Source organism: Acanthochromis polyacanthus, chromosome 13 (genome assembly GCF_021347895.1).
Source record: "Acanthochromis polyacanthus isolate Apoly-LR-REF ecotype Palm Island chromosome 13, KAUST_Apoly_ChrSc, whole genome shotgun sequence".
Classification (NCBI taxonomy): domain Eukaryota; kingdom Metazoa; phylum Chordata; class Actinopteri; family Pomacentridae; genus Acanthochromis; species Acanthochromis polyacanthus.
The window spans coordinates 15,087,008-15,109,509 of record NC_067125.1 but is presented as its reverse complement, the minus strand read 5'-3'; the positions used below and the strand labels follow the sequence as shown (position 1 = coordinate 15,109,509).

At 41.1% G+C, this 22,502-nt stretch overlaps 1 protein-coding gene across 5 annotated transcripts in view; it reads left to right on the top strand.

Moving 5' to 3' along the window:
• Positions 1-1,307: 1,307 nt before the first annotated feature.
• Positions 1,308-22,502, top strand: part of dscamb (Down syndrome cell adhesion molecule b) — a 136,287-nt gene continuing 115,092 nt past the window's right edge. For 4 of the 5 annotated variants that reach the window (XM_022197205.2, XM_022197204.2, XM_051957816.1 and 1 more), the window contains exon 1: positions 1,321-2,316. In XM_022197205.2, coding sequence (XP_022052897.1) covers positions 2,274-2,316 — 43 coding nt within the window. In that variant the 5' untranslated portion in view covers positions 1,321-2,273. Of the gene's footprint in view, positions 2,317-22,502 lie in introns of all 5 variants that reach the window. The other variant, XM_051957817.1, reaches the window with a different exon arrangement.

The following is a 22,502-nucleotide window of genomic DNA, read 5'->3' as shown; positions in this document are numbered from 1 at the left end:
GAACCCGGCTGGTGTTGCAAATGATCATATCTCACAGTCTGCAGCAGCTAATGAAATAACTTGCTCATCCATGCCAAGAATTTCGAGCAGAAACACCAGCACAGTGCTCCTAATCCACTCTAAATGACAGGCAGAATCTCTGACCCACTGCCCTCATTCACCAGTGTTTTCTCCTTAGCATGGCAGAGACTTAAACTTGTTTGGATTTATCTTTCAGCTGAAGCAAAAAAGCAAGTAACATTATCTTCTTACTCAATTAAACATACATTTTGGAGTAGCAGGAGAACAAAAAAAAAAGCGGATGCTGGTGATGAAAGAACAATTTCATTCAGGCAATTGCTGAATAAATCACACAGAAATAAGAAAAAAAAATAACAGGAGAGTCATTTTAACCATTTTGAGGCAGGAGAGAACAGTGTGTTCTGGTAGAGACTTCAGCAAATGCAGAGCGGTGTTCTTGTTTATCTGCTGCACTGGAGTGAACACTGAGAGAAACAGGAAGACAAGTGGGCAGACAGTGTAGACAAACATGGTGCAAGGAGACTGGACAGCAGCAGAACCCACTGATCAAAGCACCTGCACTCAGAACTGTGAAAAGGTACAGAATCAAACCCACGACCTGCACTAAATTATCACACACTTGTTTGCTCTCTTGGAAAAACACTGAGGCATGTATACAAAGCTGTCGAACTGTACATTTAAATAACTGCACACATCTTATTTTCCACATACAGAATGGTGCGGCTCCTTCCCTCAGTTTCGATAAAAGCACATAATCTGACTGTCCTGGGGTACATTCACTTTCAGTATATTCTGTCATGTGGGATAGAGAATGAGCTGCAGACTGCGCTGCTGGTTATATCACACTCGGTGTAACCCGGCTCTGTGGACAGGCCCACAGGCTTCCACTGCCTACTACAGCTATACCCTTGACTTCAAGGCAGGCATTAAAATGGAGGGGTGGTGGTGGTGATAGCGGGGTGGATTATGGGGTTGAGGGAGGCGATGTGGAGTGCGTGTGCGCGCCTTTGGGGTGGGGGACGCGTTATGTTAACCCCCTTTTCTCCACCCACTGTCAGAGTGATGCTCTTTCTTTCTCTATTAAAACCACTTCAGTCAATTCACAAGTGTTGCTCAATTAAAAATTACCCTCACCCGTGCGCTTAAACGGACACAAAATGTGCGTCATTGGATGCCCTTGTGGGCTCCTATAGGAAACTCTCCTCTGTTTTTTTTTTTTTTTTAACCATCAGAGAAACACCCTATGAGCACGATTCAAGCCAGATCTGGTATATAATGCTGCATCCTGAGTACACCTGCACACCAGCAGACAGCGCTTTCCGTTTGAGCCGAGACAACTCCGTGCGTAAAAACCCTCGGTGCCTCAGTGCGTCAGGTGCAGCTCATTTCCTTAATGCAAATACCCCGCTCGCTGCGTGCTCTCACACTTTTCCCACCTTCCACTAGTATCCTGCCCTCAGGACCGACCGGTAGCCGCCTCTGCTCCTTTAAGGCAATGAGGAATTAAAGCGTCTGCAGGGGCAGGGGAGAGGGTTATTCTGTGTAATGCTCAGAGAGTCAGTGTGGTGCGATTAGAGAGCGGCAGCGGGGAAGATGCGCTTACTCGCCTCTTGCTGGACGCACAGAGGCGATGAAGATGATCTGACTTTGGAGTCTGAGAAAAAAGCCGGGTTTTCATTCTTATCCTACCACCCTCTCCCCTCTGTTTGCTTCTTTGCTCTTTTAGTTGTTTTAATTTTCTAAAGAATTTAATTCTTCACCCCCAAGGATGATCCGTCAGACAGTGTTTTATTTAGGAAATCGGAGCTTCTGATATCTTTCTTTTTCTTCAAAGATTTTAGTTTAGCCGGGTTTTTTTTCTGAAAAGGGGGGATTCATTATGGTTTCAGGATCCGCTCTAACCCGGCTCTGACTCAGCATCACACACACCTGGGCTTCACCCCTTCAGCATCCTTTTGAATAACAGGGAGAAGCAGCAAGACGCGGAGCAGAGGAGGAGAGTCTGAGCGCTGCTCTCCCCAAGACAATCACAGAGGCTCATTTATGGTCCAAGCGCAAAAAAGACAGCTCAGAGAGAAAAGCAGTGAAACGAAAAAAGTAGGAAGGAGATATTAAAAGTAGAGACTTGGACCGGTTTGCTTGAAGACAGTGGCAAATGTTTAACCTTACCCCAAGCGCACACAGAAACCCAGGGAGGCACCGGTCGGAGGAAGAAGAGAAAGCATAGCTTGGGGGATTGAACGGAGCAGGGCATGTGGATATTGGCTTTTATCTTTTTCCAGAGCATCTTGAATGGTAAGTTTCACCTGTTCATCTTTTCTTTTTCATTATTGTTATTATTTTTTCATTAGTGCTCATTACCTACTGCAGAAGGCAAATGACTAGGAGACAGCTAAGTGACTGAAGAGGGAGGATGGAGGTCACCTGTGACCCACATGAAATGGATTTTATATGGTTGTCAAAAGGCTGACACCCTTGATAGAGGGAGAGAGACGGGCGAGGCATGAATTGCGTCTTAAATCCTTCAAGCTCCTTTAGAAAACATTAGACACATCTCTGGCCTTCAGATATATACACCCTCAGCCTGATGAAATAAAAAAGGAGGAATTAGATTTGTTTGAGCCTGTATGCAATTAATTTGTTTGATATTGTTCATTTTGTTTTTCTGGATTCAAGTTTTAATTGTTTTGAATTTGCATGTTATGAATCTGACTTGCATCTGTTTTTATTTTGTGCCTAATGATACTTATTCTGTCACAACCGTGTTCCACTGTGGCCCTTAGTAATAAGTGACGTCTTTGATATAATGGACATTTGGCTTAACCCTTTCCCCCTCCGCCACAGTTGACACATTTTTTCAAGTTTAAGAAGGCCTAAATGAATATAAGGCATCAAATTGGTAAATTCACACCAAGATTTAAAATTCAGTAATCCATATTTGCATATTAAACATTTTTAATTTCAATTATGTAATTAAAATCATGCCTCTGTGAGAATGTTTGCAACATTTCCATGAGCAAATCTGAATGCACCTTTATGTTATTCGCCTTTAAATGCGGTTTGTGGAGCAAAAATGAGCTCAAATAGCACAAACTGTTCTTGTAAGTAATTAAACAAAATGTAATCTTTTTGGTGAGACACATTCCACAAAAGTGACATTCTTTCAGGCAATGCAGAAGTTACTCACACACTCAAAAATATGAAATTAAATTTTCAATTCAAATTCTGGATTCAAACACCCCCAGATGTGGTCGTGTGTCTCATCTGCGTTTTCTTGTACACGTTTAAATGCATGCATGTGTTCCACTGCACACATGCATGCGGCCGACACCGTGCATGCATATTTGTGTGCTCATATGGTGTATCTATAATCAATAGTGGAAAATTGATACAGTTTATTGCGTTCACTTATTGGCCAGAGTCCCTTCTACAGGGAGGGATTATGGCTGACTGGGTGTGTACGAAAACAGGCAAAGAAAAGGGGAGAGTTGAAGAAGAGAGGGAAGCAAAATGGAAACATGTCTGCGAGAAAACACGCCACGGTGACAAGATTTGGTGATTGTTCACATATTGGAACAAAACACGCGAACGGTTGAATCCATTTGTATTAAAGGGTTAAAAAAAAAAAGCTGAATTCACGAAGCAAAAATTGGGGGAAATGGGGATTTACAGGTATGAATACATTTAACGGCATAAAGGGGCTGTTATATGATATGGTGTGTCCCCAAAATGGATTTTCCCTTCTGGCCGGAATGATAAAATAAGGCTTCGAAATGGATTTTTGTTTCTGTGTCGACGCTTTTTCAGTGCTGAGGCAACCCTCAGTCGGTGCCGTTTATTGACTTTGACTCCACATAAAATGGTATCTCCCTCAGCCCAGCTTGTGCTGAAACTCATAAAGGAACAATAAGGAATCCTCATTAATCATAATCATCTGACTCTGACATTAGATCAACTGCCATGCAAGATTGTGTCCGTTTATTGCATAAGGGATTATTGAGGAGGCCTGTGGCAAACAACTGATAGGGCTTAAGCAGCAGACAGCGTTGAGTGCAGACATTACACTTTTTGTGTTTGCCATTTGCACTGCAATGATTTTTTTTAACCCTTTTCTTTTTTATGTATACGTGTTTATCGCTTGCTGTTGATTTTTTTATTCGATTTCTCCATTACTGTCGAGGAGCCGAGCCGTAAGACTTTGTCCTCTGTGGCTGGATGTTTTGTTGATTATCATGAAAATGAGGTGTTCATCGGCTGAGCAGTCGTTGTCAGAATGAATGAATGACCTTGTAGATAGAAGCCAGCACAGAGATTGGATTCCAGACAATTCTTGCTGTTTCAGAGTTGGGCCTATCACGTGCTCACTGGCCTGTCTCTATGGTAACCTCCTTAATGGGTGTCAGGGGCTGCGTCCTAAAACATTCACCCATTCACTCCTTACTATATGGGGTAGAAAGCTATATGGTTGGTTGTCGTCGGGTGGCCGTAAAACAACCATTCCTGTTATTTCGGATCTGTGGTGGTGGTTGGCTAATGTCCGGTTGCTGCTTTTCCACATTACATGGTGGGATCTTTTCTATCCACAACGTTGTGTGTAATAATTCTTCACACATTGGACATCTCTACAAAATGGCAGACCCAGGGAATAAAAGACTGTGCAGTGAACACAATGTGAAACTGTGAGTTTCCCTGTTGTTGGCCCGGAAGTACTTGACCCAGAGCTAATCTCATCCTGTTACATTAGCGTGTCCACAGGTGTGTGACCAAGGCGGCTTTTCGTTGTGTTTCCTGCTTTCCTTACTCTTCCTTGTGACTTAGCTCCTTCCTTAGTGAGGATGAGAGAGGGAGGATGCACCTGTGCACTCGCGCCTTCGAGGTGGGTTTCAGGCATTTGGAGATCCTCCATGATGGCAGACGGGGAACAATTTCCAGGTCACAGTAGGAGAAAGGTTGTGAGAAATCAGCATATTCAAAATCACGCCAAATGAAAGCCGCATGTCTCACTGGCTTCTGGGTTTTCAGGGTTCTTTTGTCAGCTTAACGGACTCTGGAACCTATTAAAAAAGGGGGAACAGATACACACCTGGACAATGCTTGCAAATGTCACATTTTAATTGCTCTCATCATGGAAATAATTGCAATCCATTGTCCATTATCAGAAGGAAGCAAAGGACAACCTCTGTCTGCACTCTTTTGTCATATTCCACACAGAATAAAAATAAAAATGGTAAATCTGACACATTCCCCAGCCAACAGGCACAATTATTTTTTGTATTCGGTTTAAGATTTTATGCTTTCGTTATTTCTTGTGCCTATCAAAGTAGAATCTATAAACTCAGTCATCAGTACAGGAAAGGAAACATTAAATATGTCTGCCTGAAAGCTGCCTCTAGGCAAAACCACAGCAAGCTAAACTGGCGTATTCAAATTCTCATTGCAAAGATATAATGAGACAAGGCTGCTGACAGAGTCCCCACAAAGACGGTGATGATTTGTGGACATATGGCGGCTTAACCTGACGCTTAAAAAAGACTTATCTTGTATGTCTTCAATAAAGTAACATTTACGCAGAGGTCAGGAAATCATGCAATCAAATTTTGATCTCAATTAGCTGTGACCTTTCTGGCACTAAACACACATCCAGTGTGAACTAAGAAAGCTCTTTCAGAGCATCTAGCCCAGTGTAGCTTACAGTAAATAGCTGCCAACATCAGTTAGCCTGCCAATTTTACATGACCCCACATTATTATCAACCTGAAACACTGGATGGAAATGCTGCGGAGACTGGGGCGGATAGATAGATTGAACTTGGCAGCAACTAGAAAGGGGGAATCGGTGTTTGCACGATGATAAATTTACATGAAGGTGATGAAGGCAGTGCGCTGATGAGCCTCATTTGTTGGAGCTGTGAGGTGATTCTCAGGTCTCTGCAAGGATGTCCAAAGATCAGTGGCCGCCCAGTGGCTGCAGTGTCCGTTCAATGACTGCGTAAAGCAGTGGAGTGAAACCTGACCAGCCTTACAGCTGCACTCACAGCCATTAGTCTGTTTACTAATTACCAATTAGGGTTTGGTTGCACAAGCGGTATCATAGCTCATGAAATTAAATTGCCCCATGAAAACACGTAGCGTACAGTCAAGTGATAGATCATCTTGTGCAGCCTTACTCTGATATGAATATCTAATGGGCTAAATTAAGTTTACAAACCCACTTAACTCTGACTCACTTGTGTGAGTTATAAGAGGGTTTGTTGGGTTACATTTTGAACTCTGCGCGTGATTCCAGTTGAAAGGGCTGCTAATGTTGGGTAATGGATATCCTGATGTGTGATCATAATAGATAACCCCTAGTTCATACATCCTAGCTGCATAATGAGGGCTAGTCTACTGTACCGTACCTCCTCGAGCCTGTCTAGCTCTCTAATTAGGACGAAGCTTTGGTGACTTGTGTGTGTGTGTGTGTGTGTGTGTGTGTGTGTGTGTGTGTGTGTGTGTGTGTGCGTGCTGCATTTCACCCAATGTAAAATCTAATTACCGATCACACTGTGTCTGTCTGGATTTCACTGAATCGGAGGTGTAATTGCGCAAGCCCGCGTGTAAATGTCTCTTGCATTAAAATGTTAACGATATCATTTAGCATCTGCAGGGAAGAGCAGAAAAGCCCTCAGCACCCAGATGTAGGTGTTTGATCATGCGTGCAAAGTGAGGTTGTAGTACATCTGGCGGGGGTTTCCCTCTCAGACAGGGTTCTCAGTAGAGAGGATGTTTTTAATTCACTCAGCACCTGTCAAAGTGACATGTTATATTACTGTGCAGCACAGCACAGGTACTGTAGCGGAGGAACTGGTGTAAAAGCTTTATTTGACAGTTTAAAACAGACTAAGTCAAGAAAGAGGCACATCTCTCTTGTGCAGAAGTGCTTCAATCTTGGCACAGGAGATTTTGACCCATGACTTTCTGCGTGACTATTCAACCATCCTGCAACTCTCTCCTTGACTCACAAGCCAAGACTGTCATGTGAAGAGCAGGGGTTGACAGATATGGTTTTGTCAGGGCAATACTGATTACTAATCAAGAAGGCTTATAACCAATATTTGGAAGTGACATGCGAGTGCAGTGGAGGTTAAAATCATGATGTCAAAATTCTCCATCAGAAATTGCTTAACTGTCTTTATTTTTTACATAATGTTTAATTGAAAGAATTTTTAGACATTTATCCTTCATTGTTGAAAGGCTATTACTCATGACGTGTAGCGATATCAATAATTAGAAAATATCGGTTATTGCATCTGATATTCACCCATGCCGATAATCAGCTGACCCTTAGCTAATTCTAATTAAAAAGAATCAGAACCTCATATTCAACTATTTCTTGATCTATGTCTCCAAAAGAGACTCTAATTAACTAGACATGGCCAGTGTTAAATACAAAACTCAAAACAAATCCCACTTGCAAGCATTGCTTTACAAGTGGAATTTGTTGCACCCAAATGGGGATTAGCAGTATGGAAACAGCAGTTCTTTATCATATTATATGCAGTTTTATAGTATTGTGAGACAATAGCTTTTGTATCTTCAACTGAGAAAGTTTTTGTATTTTGTATTTTGCTTTCTGCATTATCAGAAAATGCTTTAAATTTGTAACATTCTAAGCATGATTTTATTATTTGTAAAATGTTTCATGAGTTGTGTTGACATCACACAACGCATAAAAGCCATCTACAAATCATATTGGTCAAAAATATGTCCTGCGTATTCGTTTTGCCTCATCTTGTTTCTTAGAATTTGCAAATATTCACAATTCCTTTTTAACATGATGTAGAAATATTACTGAAAACTCCCTGTCTGGATTGAACTCATCTCTGTGTAACAAACTCACACATCTGAGCCTTTTTCCATGAAAATAAAATTATTCCATCCAACCTTAAAATGGCTTAGATTGCCTCAGTTAGGAAGTACAGATCTACAAAGTATGTCCAAGCCTTCACTACTTGCTGCAGCTTCAGCACCAGCTCACCTACAGCTCGGCTCTGCGTTTGTTTTTTCTACGTTTTCACCTACAACTGTGCTCACACACTTTAAATCTGATTGTGAAGAATAATAATAAAAGGCAGCCCCACTCTGCACATTGACAGGATTGGTTCCTTTGGTTTGTTACATATGAAATCCCAGAATTCTGAATTTGTGTTTTTAGACTGTCATCGGTACACTGCAGTGTCAAGGCAGAAATGCTCAGCCATGGTGTTGACCGCTTATTTCGCTCATGATTTGTCCTCTAGCGCATAAAAACACCATATGGACATGTTGACAAGGTAAAACGCTTGGGGGTCTTTGACACATCTGGCAAGCCATAAAATGTCATCTCTTGCCACCAAGTTCTGCGATTTGTAATAGAGCATAGCATCTAATATGTAGCCTTTTATTTACAATAAATACTGCCACTGATGATTGTCTGGGCAACAATTATTCGTCCATTCAGAAACATTGCTGACAAAACTTATTAATGCTATATGCCAGTACTTAAATTATACATCTCTACACTGATATGCGGTAATTTGGATGTAAACATGTATTTAAACTGCGTGGTGAGTTTATGTTCTGGATGGAGCGTGCCAGTAGCTCATGCCTGCTCCCCTCTGCTGGGTGTGTGTTGCATCCTGAGTTCTACAGGCCTGCAGTCCTTGTGGCGAGCTTTTGTTCATTGTGGAAGACAGGTGGCGGAGGTGTGATGAGTTTGCTATCCATCACCCACCAAGACAAACATTCACGCTGGACCTCATAAATACTGCCTCTTAATCCAGTCCTCCACATACCAGGGCCAGGCTTTGAACTCGACACACTCGGTGGCCCAAGGCTGAATTGATCCCCGCGATTCTGGCCTGAGCATGATGCATGCGCCTGATGTATTGTGGCTCGCTAACAGTCTACCAGCCCGTCTGTTTCTCTCCAGAGCTGCCTTTGAGCTTGGCTTTCTCCTCTCACATTTCATGGACTTCTGTTATATGCTGACGTCCTTCTTTTTTTTTTTTTTTTTAAATCACACCACATGTCTCTTCGACCTCTCTGCGGTTTCTCCAACCATCGTGTCTTTGCTCTATATTCCACATCTCAGTCAGATTATTCAAGACTGTATTTCCAGGAGATATTCCACCATCACGTCTGCCCCTGTGTCTCATGCTCCACAGTCCGAATATTAAAGTAGGCTAAGGGATAACGGAGGAGGCAAAGCTGGATAGACAGAGTGACAGAAAGACAAATGGGTCCAGCTTGGTTTCTCGACACTGCTCTTTATTTTTAAACCTGGCACAGATGCTAAGATTTAAGACCAAGTTAGTGGCGGTTATTTTTAGCCGGCCATTTTTAAAGTGCTGTCATCTTGTTGGTAAGGTGTGTGAGAGTGTGCATGTATGTGTGAGCTGTGTAAACTGGGGTGCTTTATTTGTGCATGTGCCGGCATTTATGTGCATGTGCAAGTACCTATATATGTGAGGAGGCGTCACAGAGGGTGTGTTCTTGTGTGCCTGCGAACAAATGTGTGTGTGTTTAATTGGGGAGTTGGGTGGGTGGGTAAGGGTGTGACATGGAGTGGAGCCACAGGAGTCTGATTTATGTCCTTCTAGCTACTCATCGATCCCCCGGCCCGGTGTGAGACTGAGTGCATTGTCAATAATCTTAGCACTTTGTGGTATTCCTAGAATTCCCAGACCTCCTCTGCTCAGACCAAGGTGTGATGCTGCAGTAAGCCATCTTGTCTAAGATCAAATAAGAGGGCACAAGGCCTGGCAGCAGTGCATTTGATTGTAAGGTAGTCCAGCAGTGAATAGATCATTCTGCGGAGGCTGTGCTGTTGAAGAAAACAGAGAATTGGCTCTATTGTTCATACAAAGGGAGGTAATTTGGACAGAAGCCCCGCATGGGTCCCTAGAAGCATGTAGCAGTTATGTATGTGTTGCTAAGTGTCCTGTAGACACTTAGCAACACATAGATGAGGTCTATTATGTGTTGCTCTGTGTCTCTCTATCTAGACCATCCATCCCCACAAGTGATTATGCTAATTAGTGTTTGATCAGATGATTAAATTAAAACCCGATTCATCCAAAGTACTAAATGCTCAGAATACATTTGTGTCTGCTTGGCTGCCTGGCTTCAGACGGCACGAGTCCCCTGGTGTCCCAGCCACCGGAGGAAAGGATGACCGGAAAGGAGAAGGAAGAAATTGTGCAAAAATACCTCTTCTTTTTTATTCAGGCAGTGGCACACGGAGAAGGAGGGCTGTAATAAAGCAAGCCGGGGGGCTGAGGGAGAGAGAAGAGGAGAAATGGAGAGAAACAAGGAAAAGGAGAAAATAAGAGTGTGTGTGTGTGTGTGTGTGTGTGGGGCGGGGGGGGGTGCTGAAAGGAGCCGTGCTGTGGTCCCTTAAGTGTTGAATAAACATGCTTGGTTTAGGGAAATGGCTGCGATAAATGTTTAATATGATAAGTCCATAAAGACGGTCAAATGAGTCTGGAGTATTAAAATGAGCATGGCACGCAGCAGCAGTTGCAGCAGCTTTGGAGGGGGAGGAGGTGGTGGAGGTGGTGGTGGTGGTGGGGGGCTGATAATGGCAGGCAGAGCTAACAGGATGAGAGCAGCCAGCTGCTGTGACATCAACATTAACACACTCCACCAGCTGCTGGTCACAGACGTCTCTTGGACAAAACGCGGACAGCGGTGGATCTTCAAGGGGCGACCGTGGCTTCATAATGGCATTATTACCAGCAACAATATTAGCAAGAAGAGATGCACATTTGTAAAGCACAGAGTTTAAAAATGCAGCGGAAAAGGTAGAAAGGAACCAACAAACAGCTAGTGTAACAGTGGGCTTGTACTGGCTCATCAAAAGGTAGAAAAAATGATTTAAAAAGGAATTAGGAATATAATATAAATATAAGCTGAAGAGAATGTGGCAAAATAATGAAACAATCAAGTAATAACAACAGTGACAGTGAAAGAAAAACAAATATAAAGCAGAATTCTCCATAAATTACTGAACAGCTCATGTGCCAAAGAAAATATTTTTTCCATTCCTGCTCCCCAAACAATGATTTCAATCAAACAATTTCAAATAAAGTATCTGGTTAGTCTCAAAATGTTGATACTGACCAGTTCTGCAAGTCATGTTCACTGACGATAAGGTTGCAGCTGTTTTTCCTACAATGTCTTGCAATACAAAGTCAGCACATAGTGACCATATACCATAATGAACTGCTGTTGTGGTTGTGTTTAGGCACTCATAACCTGCTTAATGCTGGCGAATGAAAGTCTTGGTTAGATATTGAACAAGTCCACAGTAACTTCATACTTGACCCGGGATATATTTACTTTATGAACTCATAACCGAAACCACAACCTGTCCCTTAGCTCAACCACAGTGCTTTTGCTGCTCAATCAAACCACTCAGGATGGAAAGCTCCAGTGTCAAAGTCCTGCCCTTTGAACACCCGTCAGCCACCTTTACTACCTTCCATGAAGAATGTAAATGTAGAACTTCCTTTAGTAGGACATAATCCTGGTTGCCATTATGTTTACCTCCACAAGATCTAAAATAACTCTTGGGTTGGCCCTCAACTACCATCATAGTAGCATAGCTTTTATGCAATTACTTACTTTATTTTGTATATAATACATACGTTTAGTTGGCTGTTGTTGATGAATTGAAGTGTTGGATGTGATTTTTAAGCAGAAGCAAGCAGAAAAAGCTCTTTTTGCCATCATTTCACCAAGGTGTGTCATGACCACCTAGCAGATTCAGGTCTCACGAGTGAAATAAAATCCCTGAGGGCCAAAAGCTGTTGGTGTCAGGTCATTCTCCTCAGCAGCCTCTCGTGTCCCAGCTCAAACCCCCATGAACACTGAAACCTCCTTGTACATAGCATTACCTTAGGTGGCATGCAGGTGGACAGTGGTCATGTGAAGACACCAACAGCAGCAACATTTCTGAAGACCCTTAGCCGTAATGTTTGGTGACATAATAGGGTTGGTTGTCCAGTATGTGCCATGTCTACTTGTCTAACTGAGGTACAGCCTCTGCCAACAGGCATCTCTTCAACGAGAACGTTGCTGCTTAATCGTATTATCAAGAAAGACAGCGCATGCTGACCATTAGATTAGTTTGGAAGCTATTCGATTATATCCACTCAAGTCTCAATCAGACTTGTTTAAGTATAATAGTAGAGACTCTTAAAGGATAGAAGTTTCTGATGTTCATTGCTTACTGGCAAAACTGGGCCAGAGGTTAAGACCTGACTGAGGTATGTATGTGGTCCTTGTCTAAAATATAGTACCATAATGGCACAGACTATTGCATGCAGTTCTACTTAATGAAGTACATAAACTACTTGGACCTACTTACATCGATCCAGGACCTCTGGGGGTGTCATGTGGTGTCTGGCACTAGGACACTGGCAGTGGGCTCTTTGGGTCCTGTGGGTTAAAGGATGAGGCCTTCAAGGATCAACCTTCTTCTGGCAGATCTCAAGGATATTTGACCACATTGGGATCTGGGGAGTTTGAAGACCATGTTAACACCTTTGTCGTGTTCCTTGAGCCGTTCCTTTTGTAGCATGACAGGCCACTGCAATGGGCATGTTGAGCTTGGTCTACAACGATGTTTAGGTCAGTGGTGCATGTCAAAGTAACGACATAAATGTTAGGATCCAAGCCTTACCAACAGAACATGTAGTGCAACAAAATGATCAAAGTTATTCACTTCGCCTGTCTATGGTTTTAGTGTTTTAGCTGGAAGGTGTTTGTTAGCACTCTCTGGTGTCTTCAGCTAGATACACAATTTTTGTTCAATATTCTTTACCGAGTCAACCCTGAACCTTGAATGTGCATAAATGTATTTATATGTAGAATGCACACTCATCAAAACTTTTGTGTTATTTCACTGAATTAATATATTCAGAAATAATTAAATGTTTCAAATAAAAAACTAAATGCTGCTCTGGTGGAATAAAATCTTGTTGTGATGTACTTTACAGTTTCCATGGCATTTTGGCATTTCACTTGGCAAACTATATAAAGGATGGAATATTTCTGAGATTTCTGACTCTTGATTTGACTACAAACTTACCATCACTGTGTAGTTCAGAGCATATCAGTTTGACACTTACGTGTAACTACAACAAATACATTTTATTGCAGTATATATAAACATATAGAAAATATGTCACCTTGATGTGATTGTCACCATCACACATACATTCTAAACTTTCTTTTTAGCAGCCTCTACACACGTGGACAAAATTGTTGGTACCCCTCAGTTAAAGAAGGAAAAACCCACAATTCTCACTGAAATCACTTGAAACTCACAAAAGTAACAATAAATAAAAATGTATTGAAAATTAAATAATCAAAATCAGCCATCACTTTTGAATTGTTGATTAACATAATTATTTAAAAAAACAAACTAATGAAATAGGGCTGGACAAAAATGATGGTACCCATAACTTAATATTTTGTTGCACAACCTTTTGAGGCAATCACTGCAATTAAACGATTTCTGTATTTGTCAATGAGCGTTCTGCAGCTGTCAACAGGTATTCTGGCCCACTCCTCATGAGCAAACAGCTCCAGTTGTCTCAGGTTTGATGGGTGTCTTCTCCAAATGGCATGTTTCAGCTCCTTCCACATATGTTCAATGGGATTCAGATCTGGGCTCATAGAAGGCCACTTTAGAATAGTCCAACGCTTTTCTCTCAGCCATTCTTGGGTGTTTTTGGCTGTGTGTTTTGGATCGTTGTCCTGTTGGAAGACCCATGACCTGCGACTGAGACCAAGCTTTCTGACACTAGGCAGCACATTTCTCTCCAGAATGCCTTGATAGTCTTCAGATTTCATCGTACCTTGCACACTTTCAAGACACCCTGTGCCAGATGCAGCAAAGCAGCCCCAAAACATTACTGAGCCTCCTCCATGTTTCACCGTAGGGACAGTGTTCTTTTCTTCGTATGCTTGGTTTTTGAGTCTATGAACATAGAGTTGATGTGCCTTACCTAAAAGCTCCAGTTTGGTCTCATCTGTCCAAAGGACATTCTCCCAGAAGCTTTGTGGCTTGTCAACATGCATTTTTGCAAATTCCAGTCTGGCTTTTTTATGAGTTTTTTTCAGCAGTGGTGTCCTCCTTGGTCGTCTCCCATGAAGTCCACTTTGGCTCAAACAACGACGAATGGTGCGATCTGACACTGATGTACCTTGGCCTTGGAGTTCACCTTTAATTTCTTTGGAGGTTGCTCTGGGCTCTTTGGATACAATTCCAACGATCCGTCTCTTCAATTTGTCATCAATTTTCCTCTTGCGGCCACGTCCAGGGAGGTTGGCTACTGTCCCGTGGGTCTTGAACTTCTGAATAATATGAGCCACTGTTGTCACAGGAACTTCAAGCTGTTTAGAGATGGTCTTATAGCCTTTACCTTTAAGATGTTTGTCTATAATTTTTTTTCGGATGTCCTGGGACAATTCTCTCCTTCGCTTTCTGTTGTCCATGTTCAGTGTGGTACACACCTTTTCACCAAACAGCAGGGTGACTACTTGTCTCCCTTTAAATAGGCAGACTGACTGATTATGAGTTTGGAAACACCTGTGATGTCAATTAAATGACACACCTGAGTTAATCATGTCACTCTGGTCAAATAGTTTTCAATCTTTTATAGAGGTACCATCATTTTTGTCCAGGCCTGTTTCATTAGTTTGTTTTTTTAAATAATTATGTTAATCAACAATTCAAAAGTAATGGCTGTTTTTGATTATTTAATTTTCAATAAATTTTTATTTATTGTTACTTTTGTGAGTTTCAAGTGATTTCAGTGAGAATTGTGGGTTTTTCCTTCTTTAATTGAGGGGTACCAACAATTTTGTCCACGTGTGTATATCACTCCATGTGGCACACCACCAATGTTGCACCTCACTTGAATAAATCACCCATAAAATATATTTATAAAAATATATTTGCAGAGGCCTGTTTGTCAAAAGGATTAGCATTAGCTATGCTATAAATACACAGTTTTTATTCTTGTTAATTAGGTTGAGGAGAAGCAACACTGCCGTGTTTCTCTCTGCAGTTTGTGGTAAAATTAGAAAATAATTTTAATTAATAGGTAATGCTGCAGGTGTTGACATTTGAAATAATCTGTGGTAAGTTCCCTCTAATTGCAAAGACTGTTGTAGTTCAGCAGCATTATTTTCTGGGTTCACATGGTGAAATCCAACCCATTGTAAGTATACAGTGTTTCTATGCGACACTTTGAATGTAATCTTCGTTTTATTACAGACATGGGATTCCCTCCACATTCTAGTTTGCTCACATAGCAATATTAGATTTCTACTAGTGGAGGTTTTTATTCATCATCAGCAGCAGCAGAGGGAGCTGCTATAGTTTGCTACAGTGTGATCCCTCATCAGATCCACTCTCGTGCACTCATCATCATCATTATCAGCAGCAGCATAATTTAGACATCAATGTCTTTATTGCTCAGTTTTACTAACTGAGAAACTGTCCAGGGTCTCTGGCTTCCCCTTGATGAGACAGGCAGCCACTCTGGCCCATTTAAGACATGGAAATAGACCAGGGAGGAGGAGGCTCATCTGCTGTGGGGGCCTCGTTTTAGTGTTGCCCGCCCCTCCTAGACATCAGAGGACAGATCTGTCGGTGTGGATCAGCAGCTTGCGTACAGCCAGCCCTTTCTACTGTCACAGCCCTGCTTAATATTCATGAGAGCAAATTGGAATACAGTCATTTAACTTCCGTGCATGTTGTATTGCCTCTGGGCAGATCAGATCAGTGGGAATGCTTGCTCACGCTGGAATCCCTGGCCCCAACTGGTTATTGTCTGACTCTATCACAACTTCTTCCCACTATATGTTACTTTGCTACTTTCAAGTTCATTGACTTTATACAACAAAATTCTCTTTGGTACAATATGGTTTTAAGTCATTTTAATCAGATAGAATAAACAGAGTATACCTGTACGGTGTATCTGAAATGTGGGTCATGCACAGGTCAAAGTCCTATATTTAGCTGCTGGGAACAGCTTGATCACATGCTTTAACACTGCATACATCACACTAGGGCTGCTATCCATGAATCCACTGAGCAGGAATAGGAATTTGTTAAGGTGGAAAATTGCTCCAGCTACTGTTAGTCTTGAATGTGAGTGAGCCAGGTATGATTTCCACATCCCAGGCAGACTTGCCCTGAGGGCACAGAGCAGAGAGCTGCTTTAATTACCCAAGGTTCCTGCTGTCACATTGTCACTGTGAGGCACTCGGTGCCACGCTACGTGCGGTGCCGAGTCCCCCTGCCGTGGTGGCGATGACAACTCAGACAATGGATCTGCTCGCTCAACAGATGCAACACAAGTGCCCTCTGAAATATGGGAAACTGAATCAATCCCACTGTCTCTCTGATTCTCTCTTTGCCTCTTCTTGTTTGCTCTCCGCTGTTCTCTCTTCTTCTCATGTCAGAGAGTGTACATGCAAAAAGCCAGCTGCTGCACGAAAGACAGAATATGTAACTGTGGAATGAGGTTTCCCACGTGGCACTCCGATCGTTCACTTAATACTACAGGTACATGACAGAGTTACATCACACAAACTGTAAGTGTCTTTAACTACTGATCAGCTTTGATCGGGTCTCTGACTGACAGTTTCCCTTAAAATCAGGTCAATCAGTAAATTCAGGACTAAACATCTTGTGGAAACTTCTTCCTACTTCTGATTAATATTTACCTGTTTGTTCCGATTGGTAATAATTGCACACTTACTTAAATCAAGTGCCTCACTAGCTCTGGAAATTCACTGTTTTGGCTCATTAAACCCTGTCAACTGAGCAGCTCTACTGTGATGATCATGAGCCATAGCTGTTATTGGTCATATTGTACAGTAACTTTGTGAAATCGCTAGAACAGCTGCTTCCCAAAATCACATCATCAGAGCAGCTGGGTGAAATCACAGTAGAAAAAAGTTCAGTAAAGTGAACATCAAATTCCTGTGATAAATTTTCCTGTGTAACATTGAAAAAATGACAACAGATTATAACTACATTTTACCTTTTCTTGGAACAAACGAGTGCGTGCTTCAGTTTAAGGTTTGTAAATGTCAAGCAGTTACAGAATGTATTTACAGCACTGCACAGTTATGTAATGCAGCATTGTAACGCATTGTAAAGCCGCATTCAGCATTCACATTACATAAACACATCTGAATGATTGTTACTGAAGAAAAGAGTGGCAGCATCTACAGAAAATCTAATATTCAATGGTTGCTGGATTATTCAAATGTCAGGCTATTTATCTTAAGTATTTTAAAAGAAAGTTTGGTCTGAGGCCTCACAGCTGTAAGTCATGCACATTGTTTACGACATTTGTTTTCTGTGAAAATCAAGAATTAGACATTTCTTGTAGCAATTCACTCACAAAAAATATCATCTGACTCTGCAGTTGCTTTGACCTCTACAGGCTATTTTTGTGTCCTCAAAGTCACTGTTTCAGTTTACTGTTTCCGTTCTCTCATCAGTGCTGATTTCAATTACAGAAGGCGGCTGTTCACAGCAAAAAAATAAATAAAAAGTCATATTATGCTATCTGCCGGCACCAATCAGCTGACACACACAATTAGCAACTAGTCGATGGACATAGTGAAGCATTTATAGCAGCTGAAGAGCCACATGTGTCCCATAGTGATTGGTGGAGACCGAAAGGGAGCAAAAAGCACAGTGACTATTGGTCTTTGATTCATCACGTGATCAAATATGTCCCCAAATGAATAATATGAATAGTAGTATGACTTCATGCCTCTTTATCATTGTTGTGACGTACTGATATAATGCTCTTTATACACACGTGGACAAAATTGTTGGTACCCCTCAGTTAAAGAAGGAAAAACCCACAATTGTCATTGAAATCACTTGAAACTCACAAAAGTAACAATAAATAAAAATTTATTGAAAATTAAATAATCAAAAACAGCCATTACTTTTGAATTGTTGATTAACATAATTATTTAAAAAAACAAACTAATGAAACAGGCCTGGACAAAAATGATGGTACCTCTATAAAAGATTGAAAACTATTTGACCAGAGTGACATGATTAACTCAGGTGTGTCATTTAATTGACATCACAGGTGTTTCCAAACTCATAATCAGTCAGTCTGCCTATTTAAAGGGAGACAAGTAGTCACCCTGCTGTTTGGTGAAAAGGTGTGTACCACACTGAACATGGACAACAGAAAGCGAAGGAGAGAATTGTCCCAGGACATCCAAAAAAAAAATTATAGACAAACATCTTAAAGGTAAAGGCTATAAGACCATCTCTAAACAGCTTGAAGTTCCTGTGACAACAGTGGCTCATATTATTCAGAAGTTCAAGACCCACGGGACAGTAGCCAACCTCCCTGGACGTGGCCGCAAGAGGAAAATTGATGACAAATTGAAGAGACGGATCGTTGGAATTGTATCCAAAGAGCCCAGAGCAACCTCCAAAGAAATTAAAGGTGAACTCCAAGGCCAAGGTACATCAGTGTCAGATTGCACCATTCGTCCTTGTTTGAGCCAAAGTGGACTTCATGGGAGACGACCAAGGAGGACACCACTGCTGAAAAAAACTCATAAAAAAGCCAGACTGGAATTTGCAAAAATGCATGTTGACAAGCCACAAAGCTTCTGGGAGAATGTCCTTTGGACAGATGAGACCAAACTGGAGCTTTTTGGTAAGGCACATCAACTCTATGTTCATAGACTCAAAAAGCAAGCATACGAAGAAAAGAACACTGTCCCTACGGTGAAACATGGAGGAGGCTCAGTAATGTTTTGGGGCTGCTTTGCTGCATCTGGCACAGGGTGTCTTGATAGTGTGCAAGGTACGATGAAATCTGAAGACTATCAAGGCATTCTGGAGAGAAATGTGCTGCCTAGTGTCAGAAAGCTTGGTCTCAGTCGCAGGTCATGGGTCTTCCAACAGGACAACGATCCAAAACACACAGCCAAAAACACCCAAGAATGGCTGAGAGAAAAGCGTTGGACTATTCTAAAGTGGCCTTCTATGAGCCCAGATCTGAATCCCATTGAACATATGTGGAAGGAGCTGAAACATGCCATTTGGAGAAGACACCCATCAAACCTGAGACAACTGGAGCTGTTTGCTCATGAGGAGTGGGCCAAAATACCTGTTGACAGCTGCAGAACGCTCATTGACAAATACAGAAATCGTTTAATTGCAGTGATTGCCTCAAAAGGTTGTGCAACAAAATATTAAGTTATGGGTACCATCATTTTTGTCCAGCCCTATTTCATTAGTTTGTTTTTTTAAATAATTATGTTAATCAACAATTCAAAAGTGATGGCTGATTTTGATTATTTAATTTTCAATAAATTTTTATTTATTGTTACTTTTGTGAGTTTCAAGTGATTTCAGTGAGAATTGTGGGTTTTTCCTTCTTTAACTGAGGGTACCAACAATTTTGTCCACGCGTGTAATTGTTTCAGAAGGTGAAATTGATGAAAAACAAACATTAGCGGCAGCTATTTTTGATCATTTTGCCAGTGTTCCTTTGGTAACTTGTATTCTCCTCAGCACTATTGCTTTATGTGGTATTGCTAATCTTACACTGGTTTAAAAAAGGACATATATTAAAGCTCTTACCCTCCATGATGTGGGTACTGCTTCGGCCAGCTGCATTGGTATTAGAAACTGTGGCACAATAATGCAAAAATCTGTTAGAATTTCTGCAAAGACAGGTTTGAATACCTCCTACATTATAGTAAAGCAACAAAACCGACAACAGTAAGCACCAAATTAAAAAACACAGCACACATTTTAAACAGGATAAACAGAAAAGGTGATGCATTCTGATGGCCAAGGTTGAGATGAAACAGCTTTTATCCGTCTTCCCTTCTCCCCGAAGATATCCCGGTGGAAAAAAAATCATAGTCAATTATAGATGCATATAATGCATTATTGAACAGTGTCATTTATTTCACCTTTACAGTTGAGCTCATGAAAAATTATGCCAATTACTGATTTTCTCTCGGGCAATGTCGTAAGTGGTTGGGCCCTGAGGCCATTTGTTGGGGCATGACACGGTGCTCTTTGTGAGGTCTTAGGGGGTGATGTACCTGCATCATTGGACCATTTGTGGTCTGGCTCCTGAGCTTAGTCAATTAGGAAAACGAGCAGTGCAGTGATATGCACCCTTCCACCAGAGTCCATTTCTTTTTTTAATTAAATCAATCTCGCTATCACTCAGCCAGTCTAAATTGAGTTGCTCTCACGTACTTTTCATATGTGAAATAGACGAATATCAAAACAGCTGTGGCATAAATCCTAATCCAATTTCTCCGATGCTTGCAGAGAATAGAAGCTTTCCAAGCTACCACACACTTCTTTGATCTATACTTCTCTCAAGCCATTTGCTATTGTAGCACAGTAATGTTCAAAGTATCAATTAACTAAGTACCCAAATAGTATTTGCAGAAAACTTTGATGTGTGCCAGTTGTGTCTGTCACTGGAATTTTAAATTAATTATTGCTATTGTGTGTTTTTTTAATTTGTGCAAATAATTTCTTGTGAAAAAGACTTTGTCTTGATTTACTTCTGCAAATCCCTCCACATCAAAGCACTGACACACAGTGTTTTGCTGACATGTTACAATAGAAATGCATCAGCCAAATTTACAGAATATTTAGTATCAGTAGCACATTTCAGAATTCACAAAAAGAGCATCATGTCTGGATATTAATCAGGAAAGGCTGAATGTTTTAAAAATGCAGACATGAGTGATTTCAAAGTGTCTTTTCCTTCTCACTAACCTTGAGCACCATCCATGAACAGGTGGGGTTTTTGACCCCCACCCCTCCCACCTCCGGTCTGCATTATCAACAGAGCACTGAGAAGATTGATACTCCCGGTGCCAGCTGGAAAAAGAGAATGAATCAGAATTTAATATGACTTTGATGTATTATTTTCATCTTGGCTGGTGCCACAGACCCATCGAGAACCCAGCACACTATCTCACTGCATTTTAAAAGATTCAAATTGGCTAAAACTTTTTGATGTGAGAGACTGTGCGGCAGTGTATACAAAAGTTCCTCTGCTGGGAGCCGATGCACTGCGCTTCTTCACATTTTAGTTCAGTCAAATAGAGTTAAAGAACCGGTCTTTAATATGCAATATTCTATGTGAACATTACACAGTCTTCCTTGTATGTGGCTGGCAAAGATGATGCATACTATACATCTTGTTTATTAGCTTTAGGATTAAGGTCAAATGAGACATTCGGGGGAAATCCTCTGACAATATGTTAAAACATTAGTGAGCTAATACAACATTCTGAATCCCTGATTTATCACATTTTGACAAGAGGGAAAATATGAATATATAATTATTTACTTTAACTGTTTTGAATTAAAACTTAGGATTGAAACTCTGTAGAAAATGCAGAGGACAAAAAGACAAATAGGTGCTGCCTGTTCCATTTCAAGGTAAATTTTCTAGGACAGGAAAATATGCATTCAGACTAGCAAATAAATACTGGAAGCTACGCAGTATTATATCAGCAGACAAAACCTGCAACAAAAACATGTGCAGAAGCAGAGGTTCATTGTTAGTCATCGCCTTGTACAATTCACATATGGCAGTAACAAACTGTTCTGTACAGCAGAGAGTCAGAGATGTGCATTGTTAGCATCCAACAAATGAAACCAGCATACATGAGGACAGACTGCAAGCAGAGTGACATATAGGCACGTGACATAACAGATAGATTCTATAGTCAATAAAAGGCCACAATTCGGTTCAGTTCAGGAATCGTAATCAGACTGCCCTTCTACAGTTACAGCTGACACGTTAAAAGAGATAATTGTGTTACAGCATCAAAATATGTTTTCTAAAAATACAGTGATGTGTTGTGTTATCTGTGCTTTAAACCTTTTTCCCACATTAGCACCTAAAGGCACCCTCAAGCTGTACTGCAGGCTGTTTAGATTGGTACCTGCTTCATTTACTGGCACGCAAAGTTAATTATTGTTTGAATAAGGGCTAAACCCTCATCACAGTGTACAGGGAGACCATGTAGGTTACTAAAATTACAACTGCATGTCATTCACAGGAATATATCTTGATACTAGTTGCTATAATTTATGCTAAATATGTATGGCTTCAGTATGTTTTTGATGCAGCTAACATATAAACCTGACGCCTCAACGGGGCTACCAGTTGGCTAAGAAAAAAATCTAAGGGTTTGTTAGTCCCTTTCACTTAGCTACTACACTATAAACTCTAACAGACACTTTAATGCGTAAGATACTAAATATATATACAGGTACACATATAAAATATGTACGTTTTTTCAGTTTCCGACCTGTTTTGTCGATGCTAATATCAACGCTAGCTCGTAGCTAGTTACAGCATTAAAAACACCTGTCAAATAACTAGTCGTTTTTAGTAT